The sequence below is a fragment of the Schistocerca piceifrons genome, chromosome 6, assembly GCF_021461385.2.
Source record: "Schistocerca piceifrons isolate TAMUIC-IGC-003096 chromosome 6, iqSchPice1.1, whole genome shotgun sequence".
In the NCBI taxonomy this organism is placed as follows: domain Eukaryota; kingdom Metazoa; phylum Arthropoda; class Insecta; order Orthoptera; family Acrididae; genus Schistocerca; species Schistocerca piceifrons.
In genome coordinates, this window is record NC_060143.1 from 8153905 (window position 1) to 8167828 (window position 13924).

At 44.3% G+C, this 13924-nt stretch overlaps 1 protein-coding gene across 2 annotated transcripts in view; it reads right to left on the bottom strand.

Annotated features, from left to right (window-relative positions):
• LOC124802547 (tetratricopeptide repeat protein 21B-like) overlaps positions 1 to 13924 on the bottom strand; it is a 275934-nt gene that overhangs the window by 66415 nt on the left and 195595 nt on the right. Inside the window, exon 14 of one of the 2 annotated variants that reach the window (XM_047263410.1) lies at positions 4814 to 5005. The exons of the other annotated variant lie outside the window; for it this stretch is intronic. Within the exon in view, the coding sequence (XP_047119366.1) occupies positions 4814 to 5005 (192 nt within the window). The remainder of the gene's footprint in view (positions 1 to 4813; positions 5006 to 13924) is intronic. 2 annotated transcript variants of the gene reach the window in all.

The following is a 13924-nucleotide window of genomic DNA, read 5'->3' on the forward strand; positions in this document are numbered from 1 at the left end:
AGAAAGGCAAAGATAAGAGAAAACAGTGTCTCACCCTGTGCAGGAATCACAGCAGCTGTCTATCAACAATGTAGTGTCTCAGTCACTGCACTGCAGTATTTTCTGTTAAAGTTGGTTTGGTGTTTTTGAATTTCTATGAGCTCTCTGTATATCCTAGGAGAGTAATGACTGGATTCTGATAAAGTTATAGTATCAGAACAATGAATTTAGTAGTTCTCTGGTTCCAGTGCATGATCTGCTATTGCTGATTAATCCATGTTTCCCAGGTGACAATTGCTCTTGTGTTCCTTGAAACAGGTATTAATACTTCTTTAAGTAGTTCCCCTGTATACTTGATTATATGAGCAAGGTATTTTATATTCCTTTGTCAGAAAGTTCCAGGAGGCGTTTAAAAAAAAAAAAAAATAGAAAATTGCCTTACCAAGTAATAATCCTAGCTGCTATTGAAGTATTCCCTTGGCTATCTGCACACAGTTGCCAACGTTTCTCCAATGTCTTTGAAGTTAGCAGGGAAATTTTCTTCTGTGATACTTGTCAACTCATTTGTTCACAGCCCATTGGTTGTCTGTGATATCTTGATGACGCTTTCCCTTCAGTTGCCTTTTCACTCACGGAAACAAGAAAAAATCTCAAGGTGGGAGGTTGGGCGAATATGGCAGATGTGGGAAGGCAATAGCAGAATGTCAGGCCAGATACTTGGTAACAGATAAAACAGTATGGGGTCTTGCATTGTCATGCAATATGAACCCGTCCTGACACTGCCACAAATTAGGGTGGCAATGTCGAGTTGCTTGTCACAAATGTTCAAGACTTCGACGTAAACAGTTTGGTTTCTTGTTTGAACTAGAGGAACATACTCATGCTGAACTAATAATTTACTATCAAAGAATGTGATGGACATTGTCTTTGTTCTCAATGGTAGATGACTTTTTTCAAGGCTGGTGATAAAGGACTCTGCCATTCAGCACTTTCACACTTCCTGTGAGGTCATACTTCGAAGCACCAACTTTCATCCTCCGCAATAATCTTTGACAGAAATGTAGGATCATGTTTGGCTGCATACGGTAGTTCAGCAGAAATCCTTCGTCTTTCCTCTTTCTGTTCATCTGTTAGTGTGTGAAGGATGAGTTTTACATTACGTTTCCATTTCCCTAAATCTTTGCTTAAAATCTTATGACACACATCACGATTCAAATTGAGTTCTTCTGATATTGCATGCACAGCTACATAATGGTAATCTTGGAATAACGGCCTTACAAGCTTCAGATTTGATTCAGTATGTGCTGTAGACAGCCAATCAGCTCTGGGATCATCTTGCACTGAATCTCTGCCTTCACAAAACCTTTTGTGCCACTCGAAAACATGACTTCTTGAAATTGCCTCACCTGCACGTGCTTGCTTAATCACAGTCCATGTTTCACTAGGGGTTTTCCCAAGCTTAATGCACAACTTAATATTCATTCTTTGCTTTCAATCAGCATCCACTGTGACACCGTAACTAAAGCATCAAGAACCCAAACAGTGTGTTGCTAAGCACAGCTCTGCCATACAGTGAGTTTCTGCGTAAACATAGCCAAAGTCATTTCAAGGAGGCACATATACCAGGTAACATAAAAACAACATTTGTTCCTTTTTAGTATTGCAAACTCAGAAATGAAAAATCTTGTCCTGGAACATTCCTGAATAGGAGTATAATCCTGTTGAGGAAAATGCCAAGTGTTACGTGTAGTCCCCCACAGCAGCCTTTTTTCTGAAAGTAGTTCTTAAATGTCAAGCTCTTTCTCTAAGAACTTCAGTTCACAGTTTCTTTTAGCTCGGTCCACCAATGTTTTACTCAAGCCTCTTTTTTTGTTGGGGCTGTGATTTGAATTTTTGTGAAGGTACCTGTCCATTTGTGTGGGCTTTTTGTAGACTTTGTGGCCTAAAACTCCACCAAGTTTTCCCTACCAGAATCTGTGAACAACAGTACTTGATCATTTGAGAAACATCCACCCCAAAGCAATGGCAATGTGGAATGATTCATCACAATGTTCATTGCACATATGTACAAAACTTTAATAGATAGTAAATCATCGACAATGGCCCTGACCCTTCTATTAACTTTCACCAACAATGGCCCTGACCCTTCTATTAACTTCTTACAGAAACATGCAGAACAATTAAAAATCTGGTGATGGTGTTGCAACAACATCAACAGCCAAAACTTTTGTTGACACAACAGGCATCACGGACATTACATCCTTGCCAACGGCACATACTTCGACTCTGCCCAGAAGCAGCAACCTGAAGCAGAAAATTCAAAAAGTGTCTAGCTGAAAACCATAAACAATGTATACATCTTTTCGGGACAAATGACCATGGTGTCCTTGGGCAAGAACACCTTTTCAACGCCACTGGAACCTTATCCAGCCACAGTAGTCCCACCAACCACCAGCCAATTGGCCTGCAAATGTGGCACCAACATTACAATCTCAGTTCACTGCCAGACACGGACAGTTAACAGCAACTTGACTGGGCATCTGCCTGATCTACTCTCTCGCCTGAGCAGTCTTACAAACACACTGTCATCCTGCTGGCATAAACCTTGCCTGTATGAGGGTCTACCAATGGTACTGAGGATGAGCCAGTATACTGCAGGCACTACAACCAACAATGCCTCATCAATGGACTGATTCCTGCACAAACCAGACCATTTATTCAATTTACTAAAATCCGAGACAACTTAGGTGATGTCTATGAATACAAATAAGATTAGGGTAATACACACAACAGAACAATTAGTAGAAACAGTTTGTGAGTTGGTGGTTAGTAAAAACAGAATACTGCAAAAAAGAAGATAATAAATATACTGGATACAGTTTGAACGAACATATGAAATTGCCCACTGGGTATGCAAACCATAATACTGTAGCAGTTGCAGAAGAAACAATGGAAGTAAATAACAAGATTCTGGCACAACTGTAAGTATGATGACTTTGTCACTGATTATGAGAGTAGAGACGAGCAACTGACAAAAAAATGAGAATCAAGATTTATCCAGTGCCAAAAAGTGAACTACAAGGCAATATATTAATGCAATTGAGTTACATATGTATGGATATATGCAGAAATTGTTAAAGCATAAACTGATGTTCATTGGAGATGACAACATGCACGATTGTGGATAAGTACACCTGGATTTCATAAGATGACTGTGCGAAAACTACAACACACAAAGGAAAATGACACATATCAGTGAACAGAGCAACACTCCAAGTTTCAATTCATAATTGCAGACTGTACTACTCATGTCCGAACATGGTGTATAATGGAGTGCCCTATACATTTTGCATCTTTGAATTCACTAAATGTAAGTCATTTGTGAGGGTTCAGTGATGACCTTGTACCAAATATCAGGTAAAAGCTTCAGCATACAAAACAGTCCATGAGTGGACCACTCTGTGAGACTGGCTTTTTATGAAGTGCGAAGAAAACAGGGCAGCCCGAACTGTCAGAAAAGAAGCCTGAGTTCATTTGGTAAGCATTCAGCAAAAGTCTGAAGAAATCAACGTGGGAACAACGAACTCCAGATAACTGACTAGTGCACTCTATGCAAACGTCTGCATGTAAAACCTTACCAGTCACAATTGTTATAGGCAATGATTTCCCAAGACAATGAACTACATTCCGACTTCTGCAGTGACTTGCAGCAGCTACTGAAGGAATCCGTTTCATTTGTATACAATGGATGTTGCTCCTCTCCTCCTGCCATCAGGGAGAATACTGATTGAATTTGTGTACTTGGACATGCAGTAGCAATGGCTTATGCCACATTTACAACACAAGGGTGGAGACTTCATTTTAAAACTAGGACAGTGCTCCACCAGTGCTCCAGCCTCCACTGCTGCCATTTAATTTGGAAGAACTGCAAAGAAGGACAATTAACACAGTTGCTGATATCAGCTATGACATGTTGGGACATATATGGCAAGTGTTTGACAATCATATTGATGTTTGTCACCTCATAAACAGTGCCCATGTTGAGCAACTGTAATGTGAATTAAAAACATTAAGAGATGCTCTATCCACTGACGTGTGTCTATTGTCTGTTTGTCTTTTAGTTCTCATGCAGTTGTCTTCTGAAATCCTGGGGTACATGTAAATAACACTGTACTTTAATTTAAGGAAAATTATAGCTAAGCATCCAATTGATGAAGACATCATTACAGGTGCCTGTATTAATCACGAGTATCTTCTATTCGTAAAGATTATGCATGACACAGCCCGCCTGGTTAGCTGCGCAATCTAACATGCTGCTTCCCAAGTGGGAAGGTGTGACGGCTGACGCAGCAGATTAGTGTGGAGGTCCGGTGTGCCGGCCAGCCTGTGGATGGTCTTTAGGCGGTTTTCCATCTGCCTAGGTGAATGCGGGATGGTTCCCCTTATTCTGCCTCAGCTACACTACGTCGGCGATTGCTGCGCAAACACTGTCTCCACATATGCCTACACCATAATTACTCTACCATGCAAACATTTGGGGTACACTAATCTGGTCTGAGACGTTCCCAGCAGGGGGGGGGGGGGGGGTCCACAGTTCCGTGTGGGGTGGTGGGTGGGGTGGGTGGAATGCTGTGGCCTGTTGTGGGGTTGTGAACCACTCAGGGCTACAGCAGTACAAAGCCTCTCCGTTGTTTCTAGGTTCCTGGTTCAATATACAATATATGACAAAGCAATAATCACTGTGATACAGCTTTGTAATCTATATTTTTTATGTCTAAACTGTTCTAAAGAAATTCTGCCAGAATGTGAATGATAATCACTAAGATTTAAATACCTGCATATACAGCTTGGCCATTGCAACTAAGGCAGTGCGGTCACTGGGAGCATGAACAAGTGCTTCCTTGTATAGTTGTACAGCTCCAGAATGGTCACGAAGTGCTGCTGCCAGTTCTGCTGCCTTTCGACAAAGAGCTGCTGCTTCAGAACGTAAAGTTACATTGTCCGAAGCTCTGCGACACAGTCGAACCTAATGGTAAATTGTTCCTGTACATTATTATGTGTTATGATTACAGCAGAAAAACTATACAAAAAATAGAGGATAAAAACAGTAGATAGAGAAGGAAAGTAAGATGGGAAAGGGAGAAGGTAATAAGAGATTTAGGGCAGGTATGCACAATGAATGGTATTCTGCCAATAGTTCTTCCAATCACGTAGCGTCCGCCCATTTCACAACAGAAGTCCCTTCAAGTCCCACACTCATATCAGCTATAAACATCACATGAACAATGATAAGCTACCACTCTCCCAAAGTGCTCCATCACGTGTCAGCAAAGAAACAAATAAGTGTTATCCACCCACATTTTTAAAAAATACCCAAGACTGGCCACCTTGCCAACTGATTCTATAATTTAATCTTATGAAAAGGAAAGTTGCTACTCACCATATTGCGGAGATGCTGAGCTGCAGATAGGCACAATAAGAAGAAAGTCACAAATTAGGTTTTGGCCAGAACGGCCCTCGTCAAAAACAGACACCCCCCCCTCACACACACACACACACACACACACACACACACACACACACACACACAACTGCAGTCTCTGGCAGCTCAAGCCACAGTGCAAGCAGCTGCACCAGTGCATGATGAGAGTGGCAACTGATTGGGCATATCGAGGAGGCTGGGACCGGGAGGGGGAGGGATAGTGGGGGGACAGTGAAGTGCTGCTGGGGAGCACGAGGTGGAGAGAGGGTAGGGCAATTATGTGAAGGTGTGCAGTCGGGATGTTAGAAGGAGGGCAGCAGGGGAAGGGTGGGGCGGGGGTAGTGGGAAGGGAGATAAGTAAAAAGACTAGGTGCAATGGTGGAATGAGGGCTGGGTAGTGGTGAAATGGGAACGGGGAAGGGGCTGGATGGGTGAGGACAATGACTACCGAAGGTTGAGGCCAGGAGGGTTACGTGAACATAGGATGTATTGCAGGGAAAGTTCCCACCTGTGCAGTTCAGAAAAGATGCTGTTGGTGGGAAGGATCCATATGGCACAGGTTGTGCAGCAATCACTCAAATACAGGATGTCATGTTGGGATGCTTGCTCAACAACAGGGTCGTCCACTTTTTTCTTGGCAACAGTTTGTCAGTGGCCATTCATGCAGACAGACAGCTTGTTGGTTGTTATGCCACATAGAATGCAGTACAGTGGTTGCAACTGACCTTGTAGATCACATGACTCATTTCACAGGTAGCTCTGCCTTTGATGGGATAGGTGATGTTTGTGACAAGACTGGAGTAGGTGGTGGTGGGAGGATGTGTGGAACAAGTCTTGGATCTAGTTCTATTACAAGAGTATGAGCCATGAGGTAAAGGGTTGGGAGCAGCAGTTGTGTAGGGATGGACAAGTGTATTGTGTAGATTCGGTGGATGGTGGAACACCACTGTGGGAGGAGTGGGAAGGATAGTGGGCAGGACATTTCTCATTTCAGGGCATGACAAGAGGTAGTCGAAACGCTGGTCGAGGATGGAATTCAATTGCTCCAGACCTGGATGGTACTGAGTTATGAGGGGAATGCTCCTCTGTGGCTGGACTGTGAGACTTTGGGAGGTGGTGGGAAACTGGAAAGACAAGGCAAGGGAGATTTGTTTTTGTACAAGGTTGGGAGGATAATTATGGTCTGTGAAGGCTTCAGTGAGACCCTCGGTATATTTAGAGAGGGGCTGCTCATCACTGCAGATGCGGCGACCACGGGTGGCTAGGCTATATGGAAGGGACTTCTCGGTATGGAACGGGTGGCAGCTGTCGAAGTGAAGGTATTGCTGGTGGTTAGTAAGTTTGATATGGACGGAGGTACTGATGTAGCCATCTCTGAGGTGGAGGTCAACATCTAGGAAGGTGGCTTGTTGGGTTGTAGGTTGAGAAGGATGAGGTGAAGCAAATGGGGGAGAAGCTATTCAGGTTCTGGAGGAATGTGGGTAGGGTGTCCTCACCCTCGACCCAGGTCGCAAAGATGCCATCAATAAATCTGGACCAGGTGAGGGGTTTAGGATTCTGGGTGTTAGGAAGTATTCTGTAGATAGCCCATGAATACGTTGGCATAGGATGGTGCCACGCAGGTGCCCATAGCCGTACCCTGGAACTGTTAGTAGGTTGGTTGGTTGTTTCGGGGAAGGAGACCAGACAGCGAGGTCATCGGTCTCATCGGATTAGGGAAGGACGGGGAAGGAAGTCGGCCGTGCCCTTTGAAAGGAACCATCCCGGCATTTGCCTGGAGCGATTTAGGGAAATCACGGAAAACCTAAATCAGGATGGCCGGACGCGGGATTGAACCGTCGTCCTCCCGAATGCGAGTCCAGTGTCTAACCACTGCGCCACCTCGCTCGGTGTTAGTAGGTAATGCCTTCCATGGAGAAGTAATTGTTAGTGAGCAAACAGTTGGTAATGGCAACTAGGAAGGAGGTTGTTGGTTTGGAATCCATCAGGCATTGGGAAAGGTAGTGTTCAATAGTGGTAAGGCCATGGGCATTAGGGATGTTAGTTTAAGGGGAGGTGACGTCAATAGTAATGAGCACGGCACTGTGTGGTAAACGGACAGGAATGGTGGGGAGTCGGTGGAGGAAATGGTTGGTATCTTTTATACAGGAGGGTAGGTTCCAGGTAATAGGTTGACGCTGTCAGTCTACAAGAGCAGAGATTCTCTCAGTCGGGGCACAGTAACCGGCCAGCCACAGGAACAGTGGAGAGTCGGTGGAGGAAATGGTTGGTATCTTTTATTTGGGAGCACAGGTTCCGGGTAATAGGTTGAGGGTGTTGGTCTACAAGAGCAGAGATTCTCTCAGTGGGAGCAGAATAACAAGCCACTGTGAGGTGTCCTGGGTGGTTGAGTTTGTGGACTTTAGGAAGCATGAAGAAGGAAGGTGTGTGGGAAGCAGTAGGGGTGAGCAGAGAGATGGACTCTGTGGAGAGGTTCTGAGATGGGCCTTTGGATTTGAGGAGTGGCTGGCGATCCTGCTGGGTTTCTGGAATGGGGCCATTGTGGCAAGGTTTGTAAGTGGACGTATCTGACAGCTGCCGGAGTCCTTCTGCCAGGTAATCCTTGCAGTTCGAAACAACAGAGGTGGAGCCTTTGTCCAAAAGTGAGGTTATAATGTTGGGATCAATTTTTATGTGGTGGACTGCAGTTCTTTCTGCAGATATAAGGGTAGTTTGCATGTTGAGCGATTTGGGGATTGATGGTGAGGCAAGGTTCGAGGTTAAGAAATTCTGGAAAGTCAACAGAGGATGATTTGCGGGCAGTGGGGGTGGATCATGGTTGGATGGGGGAGTGAACTGAGTTGGGCAGGGTTCAATATTAGTCTTTGATTGAGTCTGATTGGTAGGGTTGGTGGCGAGAATGTGTGTTCACTGTAGGGACTGGGAGAAAGAGTGAAGACCTGCATGATTGAATTTGGGAGTGGGGCAAAAGGTGAGGCCTTTGCAAAGGATTGACATTTCTGTGGGGCTAAGGTTACTGGAGGAAAGGTTCATCACTGTCTTATGGGTCTGTTTCGGTTCTGGATTCTGTTTGGTGGCGAGAGTTAGTTTTGGAGGGTGAGGTAAATGTAGTAGGTCTGCAAGACAGAGTTTGTCAGCTATGAGAGGATGTGGGTGAGGTTGGGAGGTTGTTGTAGAGGTGGTGGACATGGTACTCCAATGTGGGAGTAGGAAGTGAGCAAGGTGGAGCCCTTTTCAAGGTGGCGTTGCACATGTTGATCTAGTCCCAGGAGGGCAAGAGTTTCAATGTGTGTTAAGGGTTCCAGCAATTTAGGATTGCATAGCAAGAGAATTTTGCAGATGGAGAGGAGGTATTACAAGGAGGTTTGGGCTTGGTTGACATAGTTTTGCAGGACCGCTCACCCCTACCACATCCCGCACACCTACCTTCTATGTGCTTCCTAAAGTCCATAAACCCAATCACCCAGTGCACCCCATTGTGGCCAGTTGCTGTGGCCACATTGAGAGAATCTCTGCTCTCACAGACCAAAACCTTCAACCTATTACCCGGAACCTATCCTCCTATAGAAAAGATACCAACCATTTCCTCCACTGACTCTCCACAGTTCCTGTGACTGGTTATTGTGCCCCCACTGAGAGAATCTCTGCTCTTGTGGACCAACCTATTACTCGAAACCTACCCTCCTACACTCACGCTCATAAATTAAGGATAATGGCGATACATGGTGAAACAACACTCTGGTGGGTGGTTTGCGGGTTTAAATCACCTCGGGGTATGACCATGCAGTGCATTTGACCTGCAGTCATCCCACGGTGGCGCTGACAGCAGTCCACATACGCAGAGGCGTGTTGGTGCACGTCAGAGTATAGTGCAGCGAGTAAGTGTGCAGATGTTTTCAGACATGTTAATGGTGACTGTGTGTTGAAAATGGCTCAAAAAACACATATTGATGACGTTATGAGGGGTAGAATACTAGGGCGACTGGAGGCTGGTCAAACACAGCAAGTTGTAGCATGGGCCCTCCGTGTGCCACAAAGTGTGATCTCAAGATTATGGCAACAATTCCAGCAGACAGCAAATGTGTCCAGGTGCTACAGTACAGGACGTCCACAGTGTACAACACCACAAGAAGACAGATATCTCACCATCAGTGCCTGCAGACGGCCACAGAGTACTGCAGGCAGCCTCGATCGGGACCTTACTGCAGCCGCTGGAACAGTTGTCTCCAGAGACAGTCTACAGACAACAGAACAGACATGGTTTATTCACCCGAAGACCTGAAAGGCGCATTCCACTGACCTCTGGTCACAGAAGAGCCCGTAAAGTCTGGTGTGAAGAACACAGTACATGGTCATTGGAACAGTGGTCCCAGGTTATGTTCACAGACGAGTCCAGGTATAGTCTGAACAGTGACTCTCGCCGGGTTTTCATATGGCATGAACCAGGAACCAGATACCAACCCCTTAATGTCCTTGCAAGGGACCTGTATGGAGGTCGTGGTTTGATGGTGTGGGGTGGGATTATGATTGGTGCACGTGCATGTCTTTGCCAGAGGAACTGTAACATGTCAGGTTTATCGGGACATCATTTTGCACCACTATGTCCGCCTTTTCAAGGGTGCAGTGGGTCCCATCTTCCTCATGATGGATGATAACACATGACACCACCGAGCTGCCATCGTGGAGAAGTACCTTGAAACAGACGATATCAGGCAAATGGAGTGGCCAGCCTGTTCTCCAGACCCAAACCCCATCAAACACGTCTGGGACGCTCTCGGTCGACGTATCACTTCGGTCGACGTATCGCTGCATGTCTTCAAATCCCTACGACACTTCAGGAGTAGAGTCCTGCATGACCGAGTAAGCAAGCACATAATACGAGATGGGGCGAGCAAACCCTAATTGGATAGGCTGCCCGCACTAGGTCTTGTGACCGAGCATAGGAGCCGTGACCGAATACGCAGCACGTAACTTCAAACACATTAAGCGTATCATTACATGTGTGAGACTGCAGCCAGTACGGGCTTCTCATTTGTGGTGTGTCTCTCTCTGTAATCATGCAGCGCGAGGAAGCCAGTGCAGTAAGCCAAGTATGGAGTACATTACTGTTGGTTGTAGACGAAAATACTGTGTCTACTGGGTACGTATCGTGCATAAACTGTTCCACATTACTGTGTTTCCAGTCGGGAATCACTCATTTAAAGAGACACAGTTGCACGAAACCTCACAAAGATACAGATCCTTCAGGGATACCGGCAGTAATAAAAAATAGTATTACAGCAAAGTGTGTTGCAAAGTGTGCTAACGATATGAGACGTTTTAATGCTGTTTCCGGTGAAGGTTCCAGAGAACTTGGCCAAGAATGAATACATCTAGGTGCGCATTATGGAGAAGTTAACGTGGCAGATGTCATACCGCATCCTTCTACTATAAGCAGACACGTCAAAGAACAAGCTGATTCAATATGAATCAGCATATACCTTCTGTTATTCCGGAAGTTATTAATAAAACATGTGCTGCGATAGTTGATATGTAGCCTGATTCGCATAATCAGGTGCACTATTTGATGCTTACAACACTTTACATTAATACAGATTGGTCTCTTGTGAACAATGTTTTATTTACAACAAAATTCCCGAACGTTAAGAAGACGGGAGTAATATTATGAAAGAAATTGAAGAGAGGATGGCTGATTGAGACATTTCACCAGATATGTTGCACAGTTTTGTTTTTGCCTCCGACCAGGTTGCCATGTAATAAAGGCTTAGGAAAATCACTAAAGGATTCCTTGTGCTGTTCGTTGTGTAAACACAGCACTTAGCCATACTTTCTATGAAGATAACTTCTTGTTAAATCATGCCTCGAACATCGCATCAACAATAAATGCTGCAAAATGCATTGTAAGGTACATTAAGAAAATCAGCCTCTGCTCGTCTTTGAAATCATCGTTGAAACAAGAGGTCTGCACATGCTGGAACAGCTTGTACACTATGCTGGAATTCTTACACACCCAGTGTAACGTAGATGCTGCTTTGCTGACGGAAAAGGACTCTGCTTACAGATTCAAGGATATGATAATGAGCTTGGAGGAAAAATTACGCATTTTCTGGGACCATTTAAAGAGGCCACAGATGAATTAGAAGGAGAAAAAGAACCCACAATCCAGGTAGTTCTTCTTTGGTTTCACAAACTGCAACAAATTTGCAGTGTCAATGACACTGACAATCAGGTGAGTAATTACTGCAGTTAAAAGCACTGTTTCATTATGATACGTGATAGATTTATAATTAACTAGCGTAATCGATGTTACTAACAGATATGTATTTTTTAACCGTAGGTTCAAAGGATTAAAAACCGAGCCTTGACTTTCATTTGTGAGAAGATTGTGATCACTTCCCGACAGAAAATTGCTACGTTTCTTTGGCCGTCTTTCCGTGATCTTAATATGCTTGAAATAAATGAAAAGCAGGAAATTCTTAGCAATGAGCGACAAATGTGTGCTACTTACGCAGGCACAACATGCAATCATTAACATAATCGTTTTTGCATAGTTAGTGGATAGTGTATTATAGAGAAACGGGAATGTTATAATTCGTATAATATTTCATTAACATAAAACACCTCGTTTTCACGGGAACGTTCGATGATTTCCACATCAGTTTTGTTTATTATCATAGATCCTTCAAGTACTGTGTCATCACCACCCAGAAAGAGAGATCGTTTCAAGGAATGGAGGAACAACAGATCATCCGCAGCAGATGAAGTAGATCTCAACATTTTAATGCACCCGGGAGATGATGATGATGACATCTTAAAGTGGTGGAGCAGACATGAAACAGATCTGCGAGGCCTGACTGCAGCTGCAAGAAGTATTTTATGTATCCCAGCAACAAGCGCACCTAGTGAAAGATGCTTTAGTAAAGCCGGCATGTTACTAACAAATCGCCGCAGCCAATTAAATCCGGAACGCGTTAGTGATTTACTGCTGATCAACAATAACTATAATTTTGTTTCTGTTCCAAACAAGTGAAAAGTATGACAAGTTACGTCTGAAAATATTTAATGTTCTTTGTATGCTTTCTTTATGAAGATGGTTGTCTTCTAGATTACAGGGACAGCACTCATTTAATGTTTCCTATTAATGAAAGGGAAAAATATACCTTCTGTTTGGAAATGAGACTAGTCTTCTATCGGCCATTGTATTGAAATATCATTTTACGTTTCAAGTGCTTTATGAATTTAGCTGTGTCACGTACCTGTTCTTGGAAACGTTACTTTAGTATTAAAAGAGAGAGAGAAAGAGATAAATACATTGTGTGTGTGTGTGTGTGTGTGTGTGTGTGTGTGTGTGTGTGTGTGTGTGAGAGAGAGAGAGACAGGCAAGCCGTGACCGGTCAAACATTGAGTGTTGCAGCACTCTATTCAGGAGCTCTGACAGGCACTGGTGCATGAATGGAAGGCTGTACCCCAGCAGCTGCTCGACCACCTGATCCAGAGTATGCCAACCCGTAGTGCGGCCTGTGTACGTGTGCATGGTGATCATATCTCATATTGATGTCAGGGATACATGCGCAGGAAAGAGTGGTGTCTTGTAGCAGATGTGTTTCGGGATGGTTTTCTCAACTTATCACCAATACTGTAGACTTACTGATCTGTGTTGTGTGTGTTCCCTTTGTGCCTATGTGCCTATGCAATTAGTGCCAGTTTTGTGTAGTCCCACGTTTTGTGGCACCACATTCTGCAATTATCCTTAATTTATGAGCATGAGTGTATATAAAAGATACCAACCATTTCCTTCACTGACTCTTCACAGTTCCTGTCCCTTTACCACACGGTGCCGTGCTCATTACTATTGACGCCACCTCCCTTTACACTAACATCCCTAATGCCCATGGCCTTACCACTATTGAACACTACCTTTCCTAATGCCCAACCAGTCGCCACTCTCATCATGCACTGGTGCAGCTGCTCACAGTGTGGCTTCAGTTGCCAGAGACTGCAGTCATGTGTGTGTGAGGTGTGTGTGTGTGTGTGTGTGTGTGTGTGTGTGTGTGTGTGTGTGTCGTCTGTTTTTGATGAAGGCCATACTGGCCGAAAGCTAATTTCTGACATTCTTTTTGTCATGCCTATCTGCAACTCAGCATCTCTGCTATATGGTGAGTAGCAACTTTCCTTTTAATGATACACTACTGGCCATTAAAATTGCTACACCAAGAAGAAATGCAGATGATAAACAGGTATTCATTGGGCAAATATATTATACTAGAACTGACATGTGATTACATTTTCACGCAATTTGGGTGCATAGACCACGAGAAATCAGTACCAAGAATAACCACCTCTGGCCGTAATAACGGCCTTGATACACCTGGGCATTGAGTCCAACAGAGCTTGGATGGTGTGTACAGGAACAGCTTCCCATGCAGCTTCAACATGCAGCTTCAACACGATACCACAGTTCAT